Below are 20,946 nucleotides of genomic sequence, written 5' to 3' on the forward strand. Positions count from 1 at the left end.
AACCTCCAAACCTGTATCATCCTTAAATTATTCTAATTATTTTGGGGGAAAAGGACAGCACAATTTTTCTTAAACAAATGCTGAAAGCTTCATTTTCCCTGTAAAGGTCTATCTCAAAGTGTTTTTCTAACACCTCAATAGCAGGAAGGAAAAAGAACAGTACTCTAAACCATCCCAGAAGTTACATTTCCTGAGATGAGACAAATAATTTTGTATTCTTTCCCAAATAAATTTTAGTTTCAGTACTACTTCACTCCCCAAATTATCAATCTACCTTCCAGGCTTAAGATGAAAACACTCTATGCTCAGGCTCCTATTGAACACACTAAACTATGATCTTGTACCTTATGTTTCCTTCATCCTACATTGATGCTTTGTACAACAATAACAGTATTTAATGACTTATTTCCATTTATATGAAAATTAGTTGATTTGGGGAGTAAATAACTTTTTATTACAGGAGATATAAACACAGAAGGTAAACACTCTTCCCCAAATGTCTTATCTAGTCCTGCTCTAGTAAGATTGGTGGACAACTGTTCCTTTCAAGCAGCCCCGACTACTTCTACATAAAAGGGCAAAACACATTCATGCCAGCACACACAAAGGAAGAAGAATATCTGTAAAAAATACAGAATACTGCAATAAAAAGGAAATTGTGGATAATTTAAGGCTAGGTTGTATTAATGGATCTTCAAAAAACAACCCAACTCAGAATTAATTGCTAAACCATATATCCAAAATGCAATTACTACTAACAAAGAATGGAATGTCTCACACATCTCAAGTAAACCAATCTACCAGCATATGGTATGCTGCAATATTTGTCTTCCTTGGGATGACTTTTGCAAATATATATGAGATTTTAATTGGGGAAATTTAAATAGAATAATTATATTACATACCAAGGTTTATAAAGTATAACCTTTGCATCTTGTAATTCTAGGGTAAGGAAATAGGCTCAGAAATAAAGAACTCAACAAAAGATATTATAATAGTGATTTTCCAACTTTTTCATATAACAAAATGAATCCTAAAATGGGATTTTACTTCCCCAGAGGCAGGAGATGAGATTTTTACATCATGTGAATGTTAGGTCCATCTTGCAGCCAAGTACTGTATTTAGGTTACAAGAAAGTGGGATTTGTACCACATTAGAGAAAATGAAAATAAGTTTACAGGAATAGGATTGTAATAAAATGACACACTGGTTACATTCCATCACGTAAATTTGAGCACATTATTGTTATTAAAGCAGGGGCTCCTCCAGCTTGTCCTTTACTAATAACACAACAAGAAATGGTGTAATTTACTGTTGTATATTACACTCTCTTAATAGGGCATCTTTGAAGACACAAAGATTGTTTTTTTACCCAGGGAAGCAACTCAAACCTGCCCAGGGAAGAAACTGCAGGGTATGGACAGCAAGATAACCACAGCAAAGAGCGTGGAGCTTGTAGCCCACAGAGGCAAATAACTGCAGTGAGGAGGGGGGAAGAGAGAAGAATTCTAAGAGGTCAGGAGTAGGCAAACTTATCTGCAATAAGTTTTCCACTGAAGTGCCACGAAGGCAGTACCTATCCATGGGAACACAGATCAAGATTGTTTTTCCTGTTGCTTTGTTTTTTTTTCCAGTGGCTTTTAGTTGTAGTTAAAAGATTAAAGTTTCTAGTTTTCACTGAAAAGAAGATATTTCAACGTATCTTTTCCTGAAATGCCAGGAAATCAGTTCCCAAGTATAATGAATTGCTTCTCCAACTCAGGACAGCAATAGCATGTTAGCTGACTGACTGGCTTCCAAGAGATCCTATTTTGTCCCTCTGCTGCTATGACTACAAAAGGAAAAAACATCTCACTTAGACATGATAAGGGTCTTCATTTCCAGCATGACTAACATCCAACACAGGAGGGCTGAGTAACTGAGTAACAACCCTAGCGTACTTCCTCCATAAGTATGGCTTCAAATGAGACTACTGCTTTATTCAGAACTGACTTCTTTCTTGCACAGATCTTCTAACTGTCAAGTTTAAAATGATAAAAATAAGATTCTATTGTGGTCACCGATGAAAGCCTTCAATTTTACACAAAACTGAAATAAAACATTTTTTTCTGTCAGACCATAAATACCTGATAGTCTGATAAGAAACAAATACAAAAGCAATCAAATTACTTATTTCTTTTTTGATGCTTCCAAGTGAAAATATTTTCTGCACAGTGAAATTCCCTCGTTTCCCCCTGACTCTCCTCCCACCCTTTTTTTCCTTAAGCATATGCTAACAAAATACTTCTACACCCAACAAATGCTGCTAACGTACCTTTCACCAATTTACCATCACTAATAGTTTTAGAAGGAGGAACATCTTTTTTAGTTCCTGAAACTCCCTTAGCACTTGGCTCAGATGCATCTTCGGGTGCATGTTCCTCTGAGAGTTGAGTCTCACTTGGTAGATCACTGGCAGTATCTGCTGGAACATCTTCAGATGAAGATACTCCCTTTTCAAAAGAAATGTGCAAGCTTAGTAACTGGGTAGTTCAGGAAAGAATTGATGCAGTGCCTGTGGAGCTGCAATTTTGCGAGACATTTTAAAAAAAGAAATAAATCACATAACAGCTAATTTTACATCAATAAGCACTCATGACAAAAAGTCTGTTTCTTATAAATAATTCACTGCTTCATGAAAACACATAGGCTGAAAAAACTACAGAACTGCAGTAAGAACGTGTTGCTTTATAGCAGCATAAAGTGCTCTTCATTTGGTATGCTTTTGCCAACAACTGTTTTAAAAAATATGGTTTTAAAATTAGACCCTGAAAGCATATACTTTTTTTCCAAAGTATATTCTTTTAGGTCTTGATCTCCAGGGCCCAGGACAAAATCCATTAAAGTTAATTCACAACGACAGAATGAAAGCTTATGACATTTTTTTTCCTGAAGTACAACTGTATGATCCCTTCTTTACAAAACCAGGCTTTACAGGGATCAACACAGGTTAATGTGTTTGATTTGTTCCAACATCTTGCTGAAGAATACTGGGCCTATCAATGTTTTTTGGGGCATTAAATTGATACTGTACAGATGTGATCAGATTTTCAAAAGGGTAAAGAATTATTGGTTGTACTATTACATGAGTGAATTATTCAAGATGACCCCTAAACTTGCAGTATACATTTTTAGGATGGATATTGTAGAACATTAAAAATATTTACATTATGAGTCAAGCAACCACCTTAAGTAATTTAACATGTAAATGAGCCTCTCTCAATAAATCATTTGGTTGCTTTCCACTGGTTGCTGCTAAGTATCCTTATGTCAAAATACCAGGTACTGAAGAGATCTTTTCACTGCTCCCTGCAGCCATTCCCTAACCAACAGAACTAATTTCTGAAGATCCTCGAGGGGGAAAAATACAAGGAAATCAAGGAACTTCATCCTGTATTTACTGAAGCCAGTAGTAGAATTTCTTATTAACTTTAATGGCTACGAGGAGAACAATCAATTGCATTAGTTGTCTTTACATACATTACTAAAGCATAAAGATAATATTGAAATCATTATTCTAAAAAATTGAAGAGAATGGTATTATCTACAGAACCATGCAGTAGGAAAATATGTATTGCTACACATGACCTCAAGGGACTTAAACCAGTTTCTGCTTGCTTCTTAGCTGTACTCATTTGAACATTTTAAATGAATCCCTTATTATTACTCTTTGGTTAGTGTACAATTTTCCCCCCAAATGTTAACAACTCCCTATTAATTATTTAAGTGTTATAAAGTCAACCCTCTGGTTTGCAAGTAAGAAATTCTGGAAGAGCACTTAGCATTGTGGTACAAGAGGAATTTGTGTGTAATCTGAATAAGATAATATTTACAACAGCTTATCTTCAAAAACAGTGTTTTCAACACATTTTTCAATATTAAAATATTAGACACAAGTGTTTCAAACAGCAACTAGTATAAAATTTCTTCATTTTCCACAAAGCGATTGAGGAGTTTACCCACAAGGCCTACCTTCTTCTGTTTAAGGTTCCCCAATCTAAGCCTTGAGATGACAAATGACATAGGGCCTAAAAAAAAAATAGCTCTTTCCCATGAAAAGTTAACATCAGATAAGGTATTTCTGATACTATTTGCAATTTTCTTTTCAGTAAGAGAACAATCTAGTGAGATTAGCTAACACGAGAATAGTTAAAAACAAGGATGCCAAGTCTGGGTATCATCTTCTTATAACATTGACTAGAAGCAGCAAAGCAAGTAGGAAATTCATGTGAGATTTTGAAGCTCTAATATTGTTTCAGTCAATCAAAAAAAAGCATGTCAGAAAAGCAGTCTAGCTATAATGAACCATGAGGCATACAAGGAGGTCTGGTTATTAAAATGCTATACCTAACCTTTCTGACAACAGAACACTAATCCCAATCCTATAAAGCTCTAAACCTCCACAAAGCATATTCTCTTGTCCAGAAACCTGAAAGACTTTCAGGTTGCTGTTTTATATTACAAGCACACTGAGTGCCTACTTATACTAAAGAGCCAGAACTAAATATCCAACCACCTCACCTAACCTTATTTAAATGCTATACAAAACTAAAATGCAACAAAATAAAGCATTCACATCCTTTGCTGAACAATTTCTCTGTAAGTCAGTGTTTAATTTTTAAGATGTCTCATGGTAACACAACAGAGAAATAAGTCCTTTTCTCACTTACATTGCTTTTCTAATATATGTATATACAAACATACATACCTGGCAGTTGTCACTGCTCTCTTTTTGAAGGAAGAACTGTTTTTTAAATTCATAATAAGCATTATACTGGTGCCATGGTTGCAGGAACTCAAATCTGTTAAAAAGTATACTGAGTATGTGAAAATGTACACGAACATAGTAATTACCAACAATCCTCTACTACCCAATTTTCCCTAGCAAATGGAACGTAAGTTGATGTTTGGAAGCACTGTCATTTATTCCTAAACTTGCAGAGGATACACATTCACAGGATGTTTTCTAGAGACATTTTTGTTAGACTGGTTGTTCTGAGGACTTGGAGAATAATGCTTTGGCATCACCTTTAAGTAGGACCCTGAATTTCCATTAAAATAAAAAAAAAAGTACTTTGAGATCTGCATGTCCTGGTAATATGCTTAAAAATTGAAAACATCAACTTTTAAAATAGAAGTTAAAAACCTGTTTTTTCTTACCTGAGATCATTCTTGGCACGAACGCTGGTTTCAAATTTTATCCCATTCCTAGCAACATACTCAGCTAGCTTATCAATAACAGGCTGGATATCTGGGGGTGGAGGTATAATGGCAACCACTGGAGCAATTGTGCTGAAAACATTAGAAGTACATAGTTTTTATAAATAGAACGTAAAGATCTTTCAGACTCTTACTTTAACAACAACAACAAAAAAATCATTATATAAAGGTTTCCTCTCAGGGCTCATTATGCAGTTAAAACAATTTGATTCTCGACCACGAGAGAACTTTATAGTAGCTGAGGAACAATAACCATGTACAATACCAAAGATCAGGGTAGAGTTAATCAAAGCTGTATAACCACTGGCAAACATTATTGAGGAATCCCCAGTAATGGAACTCTTACTAAACACTTCATACTGAAGTGTAGGAAAGAGATTCTACCTACCAACAAGGAATGAGACCCCTCCAATCAGCAAGTAAATCTATATGTGGTACCTTGTTGATGTTGTGGTAGAAGTCAATGCACTGGTGCTATCAGTTGTGTCTGGGGGAGGTGGAGGTGTAGTACCAGGGGGTGGAGGTACTGTTGCTACCCCTGTAGTGTTTGATACAGTCACCCCTGCAGGCAATGCATTGTAGTAGGTTGCAACATCTATTCCTGGAGGTGGAGGCGCGAGGCAATAGGTTCCATCAGGTAGCATATAGTAACTATAATACATGGCTGCCACAGTAGCTATAAAAGGACATATTTAAGAAGAATGTTCTAATTAGGAGAAAATCACTCAACAACAAAAATATTATTGCATTAGTACAAACACATTGAGAATCCAAATTCACACAAATACACTAAGAAATGATATCTGATTTCTTATGTAAAAATAAACAAGAAAAAAAAGCATAAATTAATGCACTTGGGATGAGAAAGAGATATGTAGTAAAGGGCTAGAATCAGAATGTGCTGAAGATCAGTTGGAAGCCAAATAGGTATGAATAAAGAAGTGAACCAGAGGAGGCCTATTAAAAAAAGACCTAATATGAAATCATTCTTTCTAATCTAATTCATCTCTGGCAGTTTATCTCAGTTAAAACTATATACAATAAGAAAGAAATGCACATTTATTTGAAACCAACATCAAGAAATTAAAACACCATTATCACTATATATATATTAAACCACTGTACCATTATATATAGACTCACACCTACTTACCAAAACATCAAAAAGCAGACAGGTTTTGCAATTTAACACTAATACAATGAACAGCTAAACGAAGCAAGTTTTCCACACTAGAAGCTTCTCTAAATATTTATTTCTTTAGATTGCAAAGGTTTATGGCTTCCTTGCTTTCTTTAATGATAATATTTTACAACGCTTTAATTGACTTAATGCTTTTAAATGGCAGTTCCTTCTTGTAAATCTTAAGACTTTCTGCAGAAAGGTGTATAAACAGAGAGTACTCAGGTAAAATATTTCCAAGGATTTACAGTAAGAGTTTAAATTTTTGGAGGCAAAGTTTAATCAATGCATTAAATTATAATGAATTATCCTCTTAAAAGTTTCATAAACATTCCTGTGTGGCAGTATTTACTTTCTTCATATAATAAGTCACCTATAAAGACAGCAGAATAAAGATCTGTACTGCTGTTAAATTATAATCTCCCAGTCTGCATCATACACATTCGGATTCACGCCTGACATGAAAGAAATCGGAAAACCGACAAGCATTATTCTATGGTGATACTTATTCTGATTTCAGTCATTCTTGAAATAACCAGTAATTTTCCATTTCTCCACAGAAATCTTGTTTTGGTTTTATGAAGATTCTCTTAAGTTACAGTCTTAAATAAAAATTACTTTCATCCATATTCCTCTCCCTATATTTCACTCTGACAACACCTGTAATCCTTTGGGAGGTTCTGAACCTATAATGCATCAAAATTAGCTCAGACCATTATGGTGATACTTATTTTCAACAACTTTTCTAAAAAAACCAAGAACTGCAGCATCACCATCCTGAAGTAACACTACTCATTACCTACAAATTGCCTTCAAATATCATGAAACCCTATTGTAGTGAAAGCTGCAATATAAACTTTACTATACCTCAGCAGTGATAAATGGTAAGTTCCATATAGGAAAGGTTCATTTCTACATTTAAGGAATCAAGGGCAGAAGTCTGAAATTTGAAAATAATTTGAGGCACATAAACTGAATTAAGTTTGACTTCACTGTTTTGAGTATCAGCTCTGCAGGGGCTTTGTACAAGGCCTGCATTAAGCAGCCTCAATGGTAATGGAAATTAGACATGTTCAGAGAAGTTAAGATAATGTTGCTAAAAATTTAATTAAAGGAGGTTATAGACAGGACAGTACTTACGTTTATCTGAAATGGTTCAAGAAAAATCTAATATTGAAGATTTATTAATAGTTTGGAGATAGGGAAAAGTCTTGGTATTTCAGTTGAGCACACAACTTCCCCCACCATTCACTTATAATTTAAATATATCATTGCTTTTGTTGTTCTTTTGAGAAAAAAACAGAATATTCATTCCTCTATTAAAGAATGTCTCCTGTAGCTATTGAATTTAAAAGTCAGTACTCTCTCCCAGAGTAATGAGAACTGTATTTTAAAAGACGGATTTTAACTTTTTATCTTGCATATTCTTGATTTTTATTTTCTACATATAACATTGCACCACTGCACAGAATAAAAGGTAAAATAATGAAAAATTAGAGGAATTGATTGTATAATAAAGACTTATTTACCATAAAATGACTTCCAACTTTAGAATAGAGTATTATACTAAAACCCAATTCTATCACTTCAGTGGGATGCTTCAATTTACATTATTTTACCATTGCAGATTTTTTGTAGTTATAGACACTCCAGCAAAATAGTTCAAACTAGATTTACTACTTAATACAGTAAACTTTTTTTTGTAGGAACCTCATGAATTACTTTATAGAACAATTTTATATTCAATGGTAAAGGCATTCATTAGGCTTATTAATAGAAACTGATGGATGTTCTCAAAAAACATTAAGAATATTGTGCTAACTGGAGCCTTGACCTCCCACCTGCCCATCCCATTTCTGTTTCTCCTAAGCAGCTAACAATTCACCAGATACTCAGTGGAAGAACGTGCCTTCATTCATGAGATTGAAAGTTGATTAAACTACAATACTAGCTATGAATGATCAAGTATGAAGATAATGTATTTTCTTCCCCCATACAATTCATCAAGACACACCACCAGCTGCCTAATGTCAATGTACTTACAATCAGAAGAATATTCTGCTTGTGATGTCTGCACAGCTGCCCCATCTGTTGACTGGGATGCAGATGAGCTATTATCTGATTGTGCTTTGCGCACCAGTGCGGCAAGTGGATGATCAGGGTCTACTACCTTCAAAGGCTAAAAACATTTTGAGGATGGAAAAAAAAATAAATTAAAATTTTAAATACATATTCAAAGCATGAAAGCATCAACCTTATTTGGATTAATTCATCTAAGTTAACAGATATCAATAATGTCCAAACACTGAAATTACTGTTCTTGTAGCTCTCACATCAGGATCAACTTCTTTTTTGAAAATTATTGGAAAACAAAACAAAATATACTTTAATGTTAACAGAAACTCATGACATTAAAAAAGGTGGGTAGTATTCTTACTCATCTACTGTTCAGACTGGGATAAGACACAGAATCTGACTTGTCTAAACACCCATTGCTCTCAAAGCCTCAAATGTGTAAAATCATCTGTCATTCCCCTATTCCATCAATGATTAAACTCAGAAAACAAAAATAACTAACAGCTAGCAAAATTTACATTTAATGAGTAGGACATTCTGATGAAATATTACTTTGTAAAACTATTACTTCATGTCAACATTTTATCTTCTAAAATCTAAAAAGAAAACATTCTCTCTGAGACTATACATGGAAGGCATTAAATATCTTAATCTTTTCAGCTTCAATACAGGTTTTGTGGGATATATCTTTGAGTGATGCCCTCAATACTAGAGGGCATCAAAAATAGAAATATAATTCCCTACAAATGGAAAAGTATCAGTTTATGTACTAGAGAAAAGGTAACTTGAAAGTTTACCAAAACCGATGCTTTACAAGATAGAATGTAATTTTAATAGGGTCAAGTACCTTCACGAGCTCTTCCAGCCTACTGCATTTTTTAGATGCAAAAAGACTTGGATGCAAATAATTTCCATCATCGTCATCATCATCATCTTCTTCTTCCTCAGATTTGACTTTTGAGTCTAAATAAAGGCAATGTTTGCATTTTATTTGGCTTTGCTATGATTTGTATCAGGAAAGCAAGATGGTACAGGCCAAGCATGCATTCTTAAGAAACTACCATTTTAATAAATCTGCTTATTCACAAAAACATAGGTAACAAGATGATACTGATAGTCATCAATAAAATTAAAATCTAAGTGCAACAGACCAACTTTCTGTTGCATTAGAGCTATAAAAGTGTTTCTAAGAGCACCAAGATTATAGCAGCTCTTGTACCTGAAAGCTTCCCCAAAGAATCTTTTATCTAAAAATCTCCTCCAATTTCAGCAACATTCTGAATCATTAATCATTAATCTCAGCTGCAGGCAATGCAGCTGCGTTGCCACTGAAAGCCACTGACAACATGTGTCTATTTTACCACAAAAAAAAAAAAGACTAGTGGATGTTTCAACGATTCACATCCTGAAACCATCCATTTTAACAAGCAACAACTTACGTTTCTTCTCATCTGCTTTACTTTCAGAAGGAGCAGCGTATCGTCCCTCTTTCATAGCCTTCTGAATGAACTTGTAGTAGGGATTGAGGTAGTGATCAAACCGTAAGAAGTCAAACTGGGAGTTGCGTGCCTGCTTGGCTTTCAGCATAATCTCAAACTGTGCTCCCTGCTTGCAGACAAAGTTTGCAGTTCGTTCTATAATTGCATGCATTTTTGCTGTTGGTGGCTGTGGGAGTAAAATTACATATATTTGTATTTTCATAAAGCAACTTGTAAAGCATGTTAGAACTCCACAGAAAATTAGAAAGAGCAGCAATTCCCTGCCTCTCTTCTCAGCTTTCTCTACCAACTCAGTTTCATAATCACTTTCAACTGGCAAAAGCATATCAGCACTAAACACTGACCAGTCCCAATTTTCCATAGCTGCTCATTCATTTCATTTTGCAAGATCCTCTCCTTCTACTAGCAAAACTTTTTTTACCATTGTACACCAGACAGAAGAGAGAAACAAACCCTGGTTAAGTTTGATGTAGCAAAAAAACTCTTTTAAGCCAGAAACATTCCATAGCCACACAGACACTTCTGCTGGCATGTAGCAGGAGACAGATGAGTTTCCTGAAAAAGTAGTGCCAACCCAAAGTGGCTCTGCCTTACAATATCTCAAGGTGCTTGGAAAACTCAACATGTACAGTCCTCTTCCCATCAGTCGTCCCTTTATTTTGTTATCATTGAATTTCCAAGTATTGTTCCCTAACTGAAAAAGTTAGACTATGTACTTGTTCAGAGGGGACATGCTGCATCTTAAGAACAACATAAGAACTGCAATTCTTATGTGCTGTCACGTTCCCATAAAGAGTCACAGAACACTTTATTAATTTTTCTTTTATTCATAAAGCAGCATCAATGCATTCCCACTCCTGAAATCTATCTAAGAAGCATTGCCATATCAAACACAAGAAGTGAAAAGAACAGGAATATAGTTAAAGAATGAATGAACTTCACCATTCACTGTCTTTAATTTCACACTCAGATAGCTGTTTTGTCTTGTGCTCAGTAAAGTGAAGGAACACATACTCCATATGCTCATAAAGACTGAAGCGTCACATTAATGATTCATTTCAGCTTTACATTTTTCTTGGTCTAGATACAGAAGTATGTTGCAAACCTTAGAAAATCTTTGTCAGAAGGTTGGAAGCACATGAGACAGTGCTGCCCTGTTTAGGAAAAAGGTCTGAATGTGATCAAACTGCCCATTTTCAAAAGCTGTTTTCAGCTGTTATTAGAAAAAAACATATTCAATATGGAAAATAATGGTTTCAATTTTTAATTCTCCCTCTAAATCAATATCAAAGGGTTTTTTTTAATTAGAGGCAATAAAGTTCTCAAGAAACTAATAACATTTTCTGCATTGCCAGTTTCACTACTTGATCACACATGAAGTTTCTCTACTTCTGCAGTTCTTATGCAAAAATACAAAACACACTTAAGGCTGAGAGGTTACTAAGCAAAGCTGCAAATCAGCAAGGAAAATCAAAACAGATTGCATCTGAAATTACTATCTGGTGTTCAATTTGAAACCAATACTACTATAAGCTCTGGAAAACGGGCACTATGAATATTAATAAGCTTTTAATTGAATTGTAGGATTACTAATGCCACTGATCTACAAAACTTTCGAAAGTTTATAAAGTAGAAAAATACTAAATTGCAAACAGATACCATAGATACATTCTAGTTTGCTATTACATTCAATAAAATCACTCAACATTTAAACAGAGAGCTGTTAGAACCGCTGAAAGCACGAGTACTTGACAGAGTAAATATTCCAATGACGTAAGTGCTATCACCTTGTCAGATACTCTGTTCCAATCTTTAATTAGCACTGTAATTAATTTATTTTCATGAGTGAGTCTCCCTTACTGCAAGTTAAGCAACTATCCTCTATTCTTCAGTAAGCCTGCAAAATAAATCTTATGCTGTCTCTCAATATTATCACCTGAAGAAAACAAAGCAATTGTCAATCTCTCCTTGTAAGTTTAACCGATAATGTCCTCTTATGGCCCGCTTCTACAGCATCCATGCATGCACGTCTTAAAATGCAATGGTCAAGAATAGTCAACTTTGCTCATAACAATGATACCAACAGTTTTAAGCAGTGGAAGACCTCCTGCATCCTTGCCACAACTCAAGCTTCCTGCATCCAACAGCTCACTACAGCCTCTGGATCTTTTTTCTAGTAGTGCTGCCTAACTACTTTCCTTCACCATTTGCATTCTGGATTGCTCTGTATTAGAGGAACTATTTTATCTCTGTCTTTATTGAACTGCACCTTACAGACTGTGCCATCATGACCATCAACAAGTATCATGTCTTTTAACTTGAATATTAATTAGTAGTAAACTCAGGAGAAACCCAGAGCATCACTCTTATCTCCACATCAGCAATATACTGTACACACTTAGAGATCAACACAATGGCAAGGAAATTTATCATGTATCTCTCTCTCTCCTTTTTAAAATTTAAATGGGAACAGGTAGAATGAGAAGTATGTTTTTAAACATGCCTGTAAAATCCCACAAATAATTTACCAGGCTTTTATCCTTCACAGCAACTGAATTAAAAACCAGGGAATAAATACATTCAATGGTAAAACTGAATGACTTGACTAGAATAACAACAACAAATGATCGAGGCTCATGAAAAAAATCCTCTCACAATTCCCAATCTAAGGTTTTAAGTGCTGCTGTCTAGACATTTTGGGTTTTTTAAAAATCTAACTCAAATATACCCAGATTTGCTTTCTGTTCTTTTGAATATGCTAGATTTCAAAAGCTGACTGAGAAATTACTTAAGATTCACATTGCATTCTGCAACTTAAATATCTTAAGTTTGAGAGCAAATTTCAAGCAAAGCAGCTCTATAAAACAGCATTCCTTCACCAGCAGTTATTTTCTGGAAACAGCATCCAAATACTAAATAAGTAGCTTCTCACTGCGAACAAAATGTTCTCATCCTAAGACTAAAGTATAACTCATAATTTAAAGGCAATAACGTATCAAAACCTTCCCTGAACACAGAAGTAGGTTTGTAAGCACTTCATGAACAAAATACATTATAAGATTGTAAAGCAGAAGAAGTAAAATTAGAAAAAGTGGCACATTAGATTTGTTAAACAGCTGTATTTCATATAGAAAGCAGAATAGGTTAATTTTTTTTTCTATTAAAAGCTAAAGAGGCAAAAACATACTCTTACACAAATACCCTGTGTTCACTATTTGTTATTCTAACAAAGTGCTTTAAATCTTTACTGGTCAAGATTACCCAGTTGACAAGGCAGCCCAAATATAAATTAACACCTTCATGAGCCCTGTATAGGAAAAGGAATATTTCTGCCTTCCCACTACCTTTTATGAAACATGAAATAAACTGAAAGTCCTTGCAGTTATAACTATACTAAAGACTGTTCAGCTCCCTTCAACAAAAAGACAAAAGTTGCAATTCAGTTTGCAGTTTACCATGTAGTAAATTCTGGTAACAGAAGAAAGAAAGAGCTTCTATTTGTTAATACTTTAAAGAGATTTCAGAATTTGCTAGAAATAAACTACTGCTTTTCTCCTTGAACACAGCTTTTACATTTGACCACTTCCTATTCCCTTCACATGAGGACTCAAAAAAAAAAAGTCTTCAACAGAAGCAATCTTTTGGTTTAACGTTCCTTTACATTTTATATGTCAACCCTGACATGCCAGTAAGTATTCATTCCAAAAACAGCTGCCTTTTTTCTGCATTATCTGAAATAATATCACAAGTGATACTAAATGCACTTAGCACCAAGGACTGCAATAATTTTGGCATGAAAAAGAAGATTCAACAGAGTTGACAGAATTCAAGAAAGAACATTTGAAATTAAGCTGCTATTTTAGAAAAATTTAAAATGCACCACACTACAGTTAATGGGAAAAAAATAATCAGCATAGTACCATAAATTCCTTGAAAATTGACAGAAGCGTAGGTTGTTTTAAATGTACACACATACCAGCTCCACATCAGAAGGTACATTCAGTCCCGGAGGGGCAACAAAAGGTTCTTCATTTTCTTCTACGTTTTCTGTCTGAGCTGTTTCTAAGAGGAATGACAGAATAAAATGCTACAGTACAAAACATGCCAAAGTACCCAAATATTAACAAAAGTTTATTAAAATAAAGTATATCTAAAAATAATCAAGGAATTTATCAAATGGAACAATAACCACCATTTGCACTGAAGATATTTATCATATTTATATTTAAATATGGTTGCTCTCCCTGGTGTTATGAGTAGCTTATTTAAGATTGCAAAAATTATGTCTTAATAGTGGTATTAGAAAGAATAAAACCCTGTAACCCTTAGCCCTGAGTATACAGCTGAAGACAATTAAGCATCAAATCAAATAAACCCCACTCATTTTCATAACTATTACCTTTTACAACAAAATCCATACAATATTAAAAGGACTCATTTTCCTTGCACTAGGTGGATCCTTTCTCTAAAGCTGTTGAGACCCACACATCTGATCTGTCTGAATTCAGTTCCTTGTTAATCAACCACTTCAGCCTATGCAAAAAACTTTCATCAGTTTCCTAACTCTAATGAAGGTTGCTCAGGAATTAAAAAAATCCACTCCCATCACCTACAGAAAGAAACCAGCCTTAACGGATTAAAGTAAATGCTGCCATTCATCTGTGAGTTCAGTCTAAAGTTGGTGTGGTTCCCTTTATATCAGGTTTAACATATACAAATATTTAACAGATCTATCACATGAACTACTCATCTGAAATGGGTATTTTTTTATAAAGGCCAATCTGTATCACACCCTGTTGTTTGGTGTACCAGAAACATTCCTCTGAAAATATTTTGTTTTATAAATGTTTATAATAATTGAAGTGGAAAGTTTGCTTTTTAAAGTAATTTTTACTGTTATCTATTCTACTAGACTTTACAAACAATTTAGGTTTATCTTAATAAATTTGATGGCATGAGCGGCATGAAAATGTAACCACTGGAACTCTGGACACAGACAGCAGAACAGCCTAATCATGCATGAGATGTCACAGCAATTACTGCACACAAGCTCTTACTCATGCAAGAAAGTTAACTCGCAGGTTGGTTTGTTTTGTTTTTTTTAAACGAAATCAAATAGCTTAACTCCACAAAGGAACACAGAAATTTTAGTATCAAGGAAAGGAGGAAGAAGCAGCAGAGGAACTAGAATATTACTTGTTTCTTTTGGGAGCAGCTCCAGCTAAGACTTGAAGTGTTCACAGCTACAGCCCATAATTTGCACTACTGATATCTGCATCTTCCAATACTGGATTTTACTCTATTATGATTTATAAAAAATGAATGTTAAAGTATTGAAAATTGCTGCCATACAGTAATCTATTAAAAGTCTGTACAGTTTGACTAGAGTAAAACATAATATTGATGTTTCTACCTCACTTTTGTTCTCAGTACTATCATTATTAGAAAACACTCCTTTATTATCCATCATTACTAAAAATTTTCTAGAGAATAAAAGAAACCTCACAACTGAGACAACGTTCCAATGACCTGCTATGAGGATCTTGACATTTTGACAACAGCACTGAGAAATCTCATGTTACACTGTGAATTTTGTAATAGCTTAGCATGACATTTCCATGCTGCATCAAATATTAACTAAATAGTAACTTGTGACAAGAGTGAGTAGTTGTATCTCTCTTTGCCAATGACTAAGTTGTAGTCATTGTAGTAGCACTATCCTAAAAATATGATTTCATTAAGGCTAAAGCACATTATTCTAGATATCTTATCATTCCAGGAAAGAAAAATCACGTGGAGCAAGAATTAATTGCAGTTCTTCTACCAAATGAAACTGGAATTTTTATTTATTCCTTATATACTTGATCAAAGACAGATTCTGTAACATTATGGCACATTTGGACACAGTTTTGCATAGGCCTTTTACAATAGAGACACCCCATAAAGTTCAGCAGATTCCCTTTAGGGTGACCAATTTCTCTATAATCTCCAACTTTTCAGTAGACTTATCCCTATATATATGCACAGAACTATACAAATGAAAAACATTCTTATGACAAAAAACATTAAAAAACTGTATTTAAAGAGAATTTAGAAACTATTTGATTATGGAACCTATTAGACAAATAGGAATAAACCAAAGACAACACAGTTCAGCAAAAATTTTGAAGGCTACAGCAGAAATTCCTGTTAAGAGTGCAAGTGGCATGGTCACAACCTTGACACAACCTCTCACACACAGCAGCAAATAACATCAAATAAGCTTTAGCACCTAAAACCATCCTGTAAGATATTTAACACATACCTTGGTGTAAAAAAAGCACACGGTATATACCACGGTAACTTATCAATATTTAGTTAGATAACACAATTTTTAATTAAACAATGCAAACTTTACAAAGACATAGTTCAGTAACACTCAGAAGCTTCCTTTAAAACTTCATGAGAAAAATGCAAAGTTAGAGTAATTAAAGATGGGAACATGACAACCTGTATTCTGCACTTTTTAAGATGACAGGCTGGGGCATGTCTTGAAGACAGACTCATTCATAATCAACATGACAAAACTGAAACTTAAAACCATACATATTCTCATTCATTACTATTATGCCTATGTTTGTAATCAACTTCTCCTTCTTGAGCATGAAATTCAGCATTGACAGCCATGTGATTAATTACCACCTCTTCTGAATAAGAATCTGCCAGACAGCAGAAATGAACTTCCTATCCTGACTACTGTAGTATCTATTGACTGTGCCATAGAAGGAAAAACACTTGAGCACACCAAGAGCAAAGTTTGCAAAAACTCATTAACACAGTTCCACAAAGACTTTGCTGAAATGTCTTTGATCAATGATGTAAGGTTTTTTACTTGCATTTTAATGCAACACGTATTTCCAACCTCCAGTTCCAAGTAAGAGGCACAGAGGTGCTATGTTCCTCCTCTCAGTTAACCCTTGCTAATTTCTACCCCTTACCTCTTTGTTTTGCAGGCTGATGCTCTTCTTCTTCAGTGGGTTCTGAAGGATCATAATAATCACTGCCATAACGGAATCCCACTGCATTATAGGTACCATCCTCTGCCAAAGCTTCACTCAGTCTTTTATATTCCTCCTCTTGAACAAAAATGCAATTGCCAATCATTAGAACATATTTAAAAGCTAATTTCTTAGAAAAAAAAGTCTTACTTTAGTTTTTAAATTAGAAGTTTTTACCTAATCAGTTTAGCTTTCATTAACAACTGAACAGAAAAACACAGCATATATATATATGCTGACCATTTATTTCTTCCTGAAGAGATAAAGGCTGCGGGTTAAAACATTCAAATATAATTATGCATACAAGAGCACAGACTTTCATTTACACAACACTAAAAAATGAAGCAGAATGTGTTTATTTTTTTTTTGGGTCTCAAATCCCAGTCTGCCCTCAGAATCTGGGCAATTTCTGTGTGGATTTATATTTAAACTATCCTGAGGTCCTCTCACATACGCAAAGACTCCCGCTTTTCACATCCACTGGGTACTGTCAAGATAACATCAGAAAAAAAAAAGAGAGTATAAAATTAGGAGTAAATTTAATTTGATAATTATTTATTTAAACATGTGCTAAACTCAGGAAGTTTCCTTGAGCAATAATACCTTGCCTTGCCTCCTCCTCAAGCAAGTCCGTATGCAAGGCTAAATACCTCTCTTCATCACAGAGGGCTTCTATTCTAGCTTCCTCTTCAGACAACTGATAATCTCTGTTCCATGTGGAATATTCAGCATCATATTCAGAAAGGTCATGCAGGTGACCACGTCCATCGTACCTGCAGGACGAAACAGCTGGTCAATGCAAAAAACTTAGGGCTTGGGTTTATGTGACTACTTAAATACTTACCCATTACAAATGAAAAAAAAAAAATACTTATATGTTAAAGCATATTTCCCTTTAGGAGTTACAGTTAATTTTGCTAATCATTTGTCACCAACTATCGAAAAATTTGTTAAATAGTCTAAATTCCTCTCAAAGAAACTAATAAATTATTACAATTAAAGGCATAGGTATCCTTTAATAGTTTAAGTGGGATCCATTTCCTTAACAGCTCTTACCGTACGTGCTTCAACCAACCAATCAATGGCACTTGCAAAATACGTTTTTTTTCTGGAAAGTCAAATAGCTTACATTCACACAAACCCGAATACATAAATACCTATCCGTAAGAACCAAACGGTCGAAATTTCCTCGCTTCTTTCTGCTAGTCCCGAACTCTCAGGAGAGATCTTCACCATAGAAACTTGCGTCCATTGGAGGTAAAATCATGGCTAGGCTCGGCCCCTAGCCATTTGGCTGAGGAAATAAGTTCTGGGTTATGTGATAGAGAGACACACATACATAGGAACAGTAACATAAACATGCAATTTAAGGAGGTTCACCGTAAAAAAAAAGGGCCAAGATCAATGATGTACAGTTCCTTTCTACTAAGCAGAAATCATTTGAGTTGCAGGAAAAGCACTGCATTGGGATAATGTTGATGCATCAGTAAGAGAAACTGATTGAAAAGCAAAGTGACAGTAAACTCGACTCCGCTGAGGTGTCTTCCCACACACAACTCTTGACTTGTGCCAACTTGCTAGACCAAAAACAAAGAAAGTAAATATTCTTATAGCAAAAAAGTTAAGGAAACACATAGGTCTGGTTAATCAAGCTCTGTCCACAGCCAAACTTCAACCCATGTCTTCTCACAGCATTGTGCTTTTTCTCAAAAGGGTGAAAATGAAGACTTTCCTGCTGCTGGAGATAAAGAATCTAAGCTTCCAAAGGAGTTTGTAAGATTAGTAATTGCAAGCTACCTTAACAATGCATGACAATTAGATTTTTCAGTATTGTATGTACATCCATGCACATACTTAAGTTTTTGCTCCCAGCAATTTCTCTGACACCTGTAAATTGGGTTACTGCTGCACAGCACCACAGAAACAGCCTCTACCTACTAATGAGATCTGTCACAAAATCGATCTGGGTTAGCAGTGTGCATGACAACACTTCTACTCTCATGTCAGAAAGAAATGAAACACAACTACAAACATCTAAGGGGTTTTTGGGGTTTTTTTTGGCGTCTATTCCAATCTAACAAACTAATTTCAATCACAAAGATGATTAATGGCATAAATCTCAGAAGAGTGCAAGGATGGTTCTTTTTTATCCAGTCTTACGGAAGGAAAGGAAAAGACCTCCCCTCCTGATTTTTTTCAAGCCAAAATACAACTGTTAAACCAAAACATGAAAACTTCTGTCAAGCACCAAAGCAATGATGCAATTGCAGGAGGGAATAGCTATAGTATGTCACGTGATCCTTTTCAAACGCAAATCCTTCCACCTTTCCCACTGAGGTTTTCAGGGTCAGGCACAATTCCCCAATTACACTTTCAGTGCTCCAACTGATACATCCAAAAATATCCAACCTGACTACTTCCCTTTTTCCCTCTCTGCAGGAAAATACTCAGAAAACTCACTCTGAATCAATTCATTTCTAAATCCCACCCTGTACTGCTGAAACAACTCAAGAGACCAGAAGAAACATCAAAGCAGATCTTATTACTTTCTGTGGCCACCAACATGTACTTACAGCAAAACAACAACAACAAAAAGCCATCTCTGACAGAAAATTTGCAAAGCAAGCACTCAAAAATCAAAGCCACGCTGCCTAATACAGTGAATCATGGCACAAGGAAAAGTAATTAGGTCAAGAATTGCTTTTGGGGTATCCCACCAACAGCCTGCAGCCAGATCACATAGGAGAAATAAGAAAATCCCCTTTCCCCTAAGGTGGGTAAATACCTTTTCACTCCCCATGCTGCACTCTTCTCACTTACAGAACATATAAATGTCTAATAAGTACTCTCAAGCAATAAAGCTCCCTTGGTTTCCACGTGAGAAAAGACGATGCTTGTGGTTTGCACTGAAAAGGAACAGATCACTCTTGCACTCCACTCCACCCTGTAATCCCTACCCTAACAAGTGGAGCAGAAAGACCGAAGGCAGACTGTCAGGAGAGGAATCTCCCAGCACTGCCAGAACAGGGAACTCCATGTTCCCGATGCTGGGGGGCGGCCCTGCAGAGTTACCAAAGCAGCACTCGAGCACTCTACCAGGAGGAACTGCCTCCAACTCTGCCAGTGAAGATCCCCACGCGTCTGCCAGAGCGAGCCCTTTGTTCATCCCCCGCCCTCACTCGCCCACAGCATAAGGGGGGGAACAGAAAGAGGCTATAACAGGAGATCTCGCAGCAGAGTCTGGGGGTTGTGTTACACCGACCTATCGATCATGATCTTGGGGTCTCCCATCCAAGGAATAAGGTGTCGCCCCTGTTCCTGGTATTGAGCCTTCTCATCATCTCGAAACAGCTTGCAGGCATAGCCGAACACCAGCAGCTCCACACGGCTATTCCCACCTCCACCTCCTCCACCTCCTCCGGGGGGCCCCGGGGCCGCTCCCCCGCCTGACAACAACATTAAGGGCGGCGGGCCTGCTTCTTCTGCAGTCCGTCGAGAACCTCCGACCCCTCCGTACATCACCAGGGGATGCAGCGAGGAGGAGGAGACTCGCAATAACAACGACTGTCCGACAAGCGAGTCCCTCAGAAGGCCAGGCCCGCACTAAACTCCCCACCTCCACAGCACCACAGTCGCCATCACCCGAAACAAAATGGCGACGCTTCCGCTTCCGCTGGCAGAACAGAGGCAAGGCTGGGTTCCGCCAACGGCAGATTCGTCGCAGCGTTTCGGGAGCTCGAAGGTGAAACCGAAGGGAAACGCGTCTCGTGGCGGCGAAGCGAGACAGGGTCATTGTCAGCAGGACCGCGCGGCATGCAGAGACCGTATCTATGTGCCAGCCATGGGAGGCCGCGGGCGTGACGAAAGTGCGAGACGGAGGGAAGGGCGGCGGGG

At 36.2% G+C, this 20,946-nt stretch overlaps 1 protein-coding gene across 6 annotated transcripts in view; it reads right to left on the reverse strand.

The window, feature by feature from the left end:
- SFSWAP (splicing factor SWAP) overlaps window positions 1–20,695 on the reverse strand; it is a 45,417-nt gene extending 24,722 nt beyond the window's left edge. For 3 of the 6 annotated variants that reach the window (XM_062009663.1, XM_062009662.1, XM_062009660.1), the window contains exons 1-11: window positions 20,315–20,695; window positions 17,656–17,825; window positions 16,993–17,130; window positions 13,992–14,077; window positions 9,956–10,181; window positions 9,364–9,479; window positions 8,484–8,619; window positions 5,699–5,936; window positions 5,201–5,332; window positions 4,749–4,842; window positions 2,316–2,493 (exon numbers count right to left, since the gene is read on the reverse strand). In XM_062009663.1, coding sequence (XP_061865647.1) covers window positions 2,316–2,493; window positions 4,749–4,842; window positions 5,201–5,332; window positions 5,699–5,936; window positions 8,484–8,619; window positions 9,364–9,479; window positions 9,956–10,181; window positions 13,992–14,077; window positions 16,993–17,130; window positions 17,656–17,825; window positions 20,315–20,571 — 1,771 coding nt within the window. In that variant the 5' untranslated portion in view covers window positions 20,572–20,695. Of the gene's footprint in view, window positions 1–2,315; window positions 2,494–4,748; window positions 4,843–5,200; window positions 5,333–5,698; window positions 5,937–8,483; window positions 8,620–9,363; window positions 9,480–9,955; window positions 10,182–13,935; window positions 14,078–16,992; window positions 17,131–17,655 lie in introns of those variants that run through there. The other 3 variants (XM_062009664.1, XM_062009665.1, XM_062009666.1) reach the window with 3 other exon arrangements.
- Between the last annotated feature and the right edge of the window lie 251 nt (window positions 20,696–20,946).

The sequence above is a fragment of the Colius striatus genome, chromosome 17 (assembly GCF_028858725.1).
Source record: "Colius striatus isolate bColStr4 chromosome 17, bColStr4.1.hap1, whole genome shotgun sequence".
NCBI lineage: Eukaryota > Metazoa > Chordata > Aves > Coliiformes > Coliidae > Colius > Colius striatus.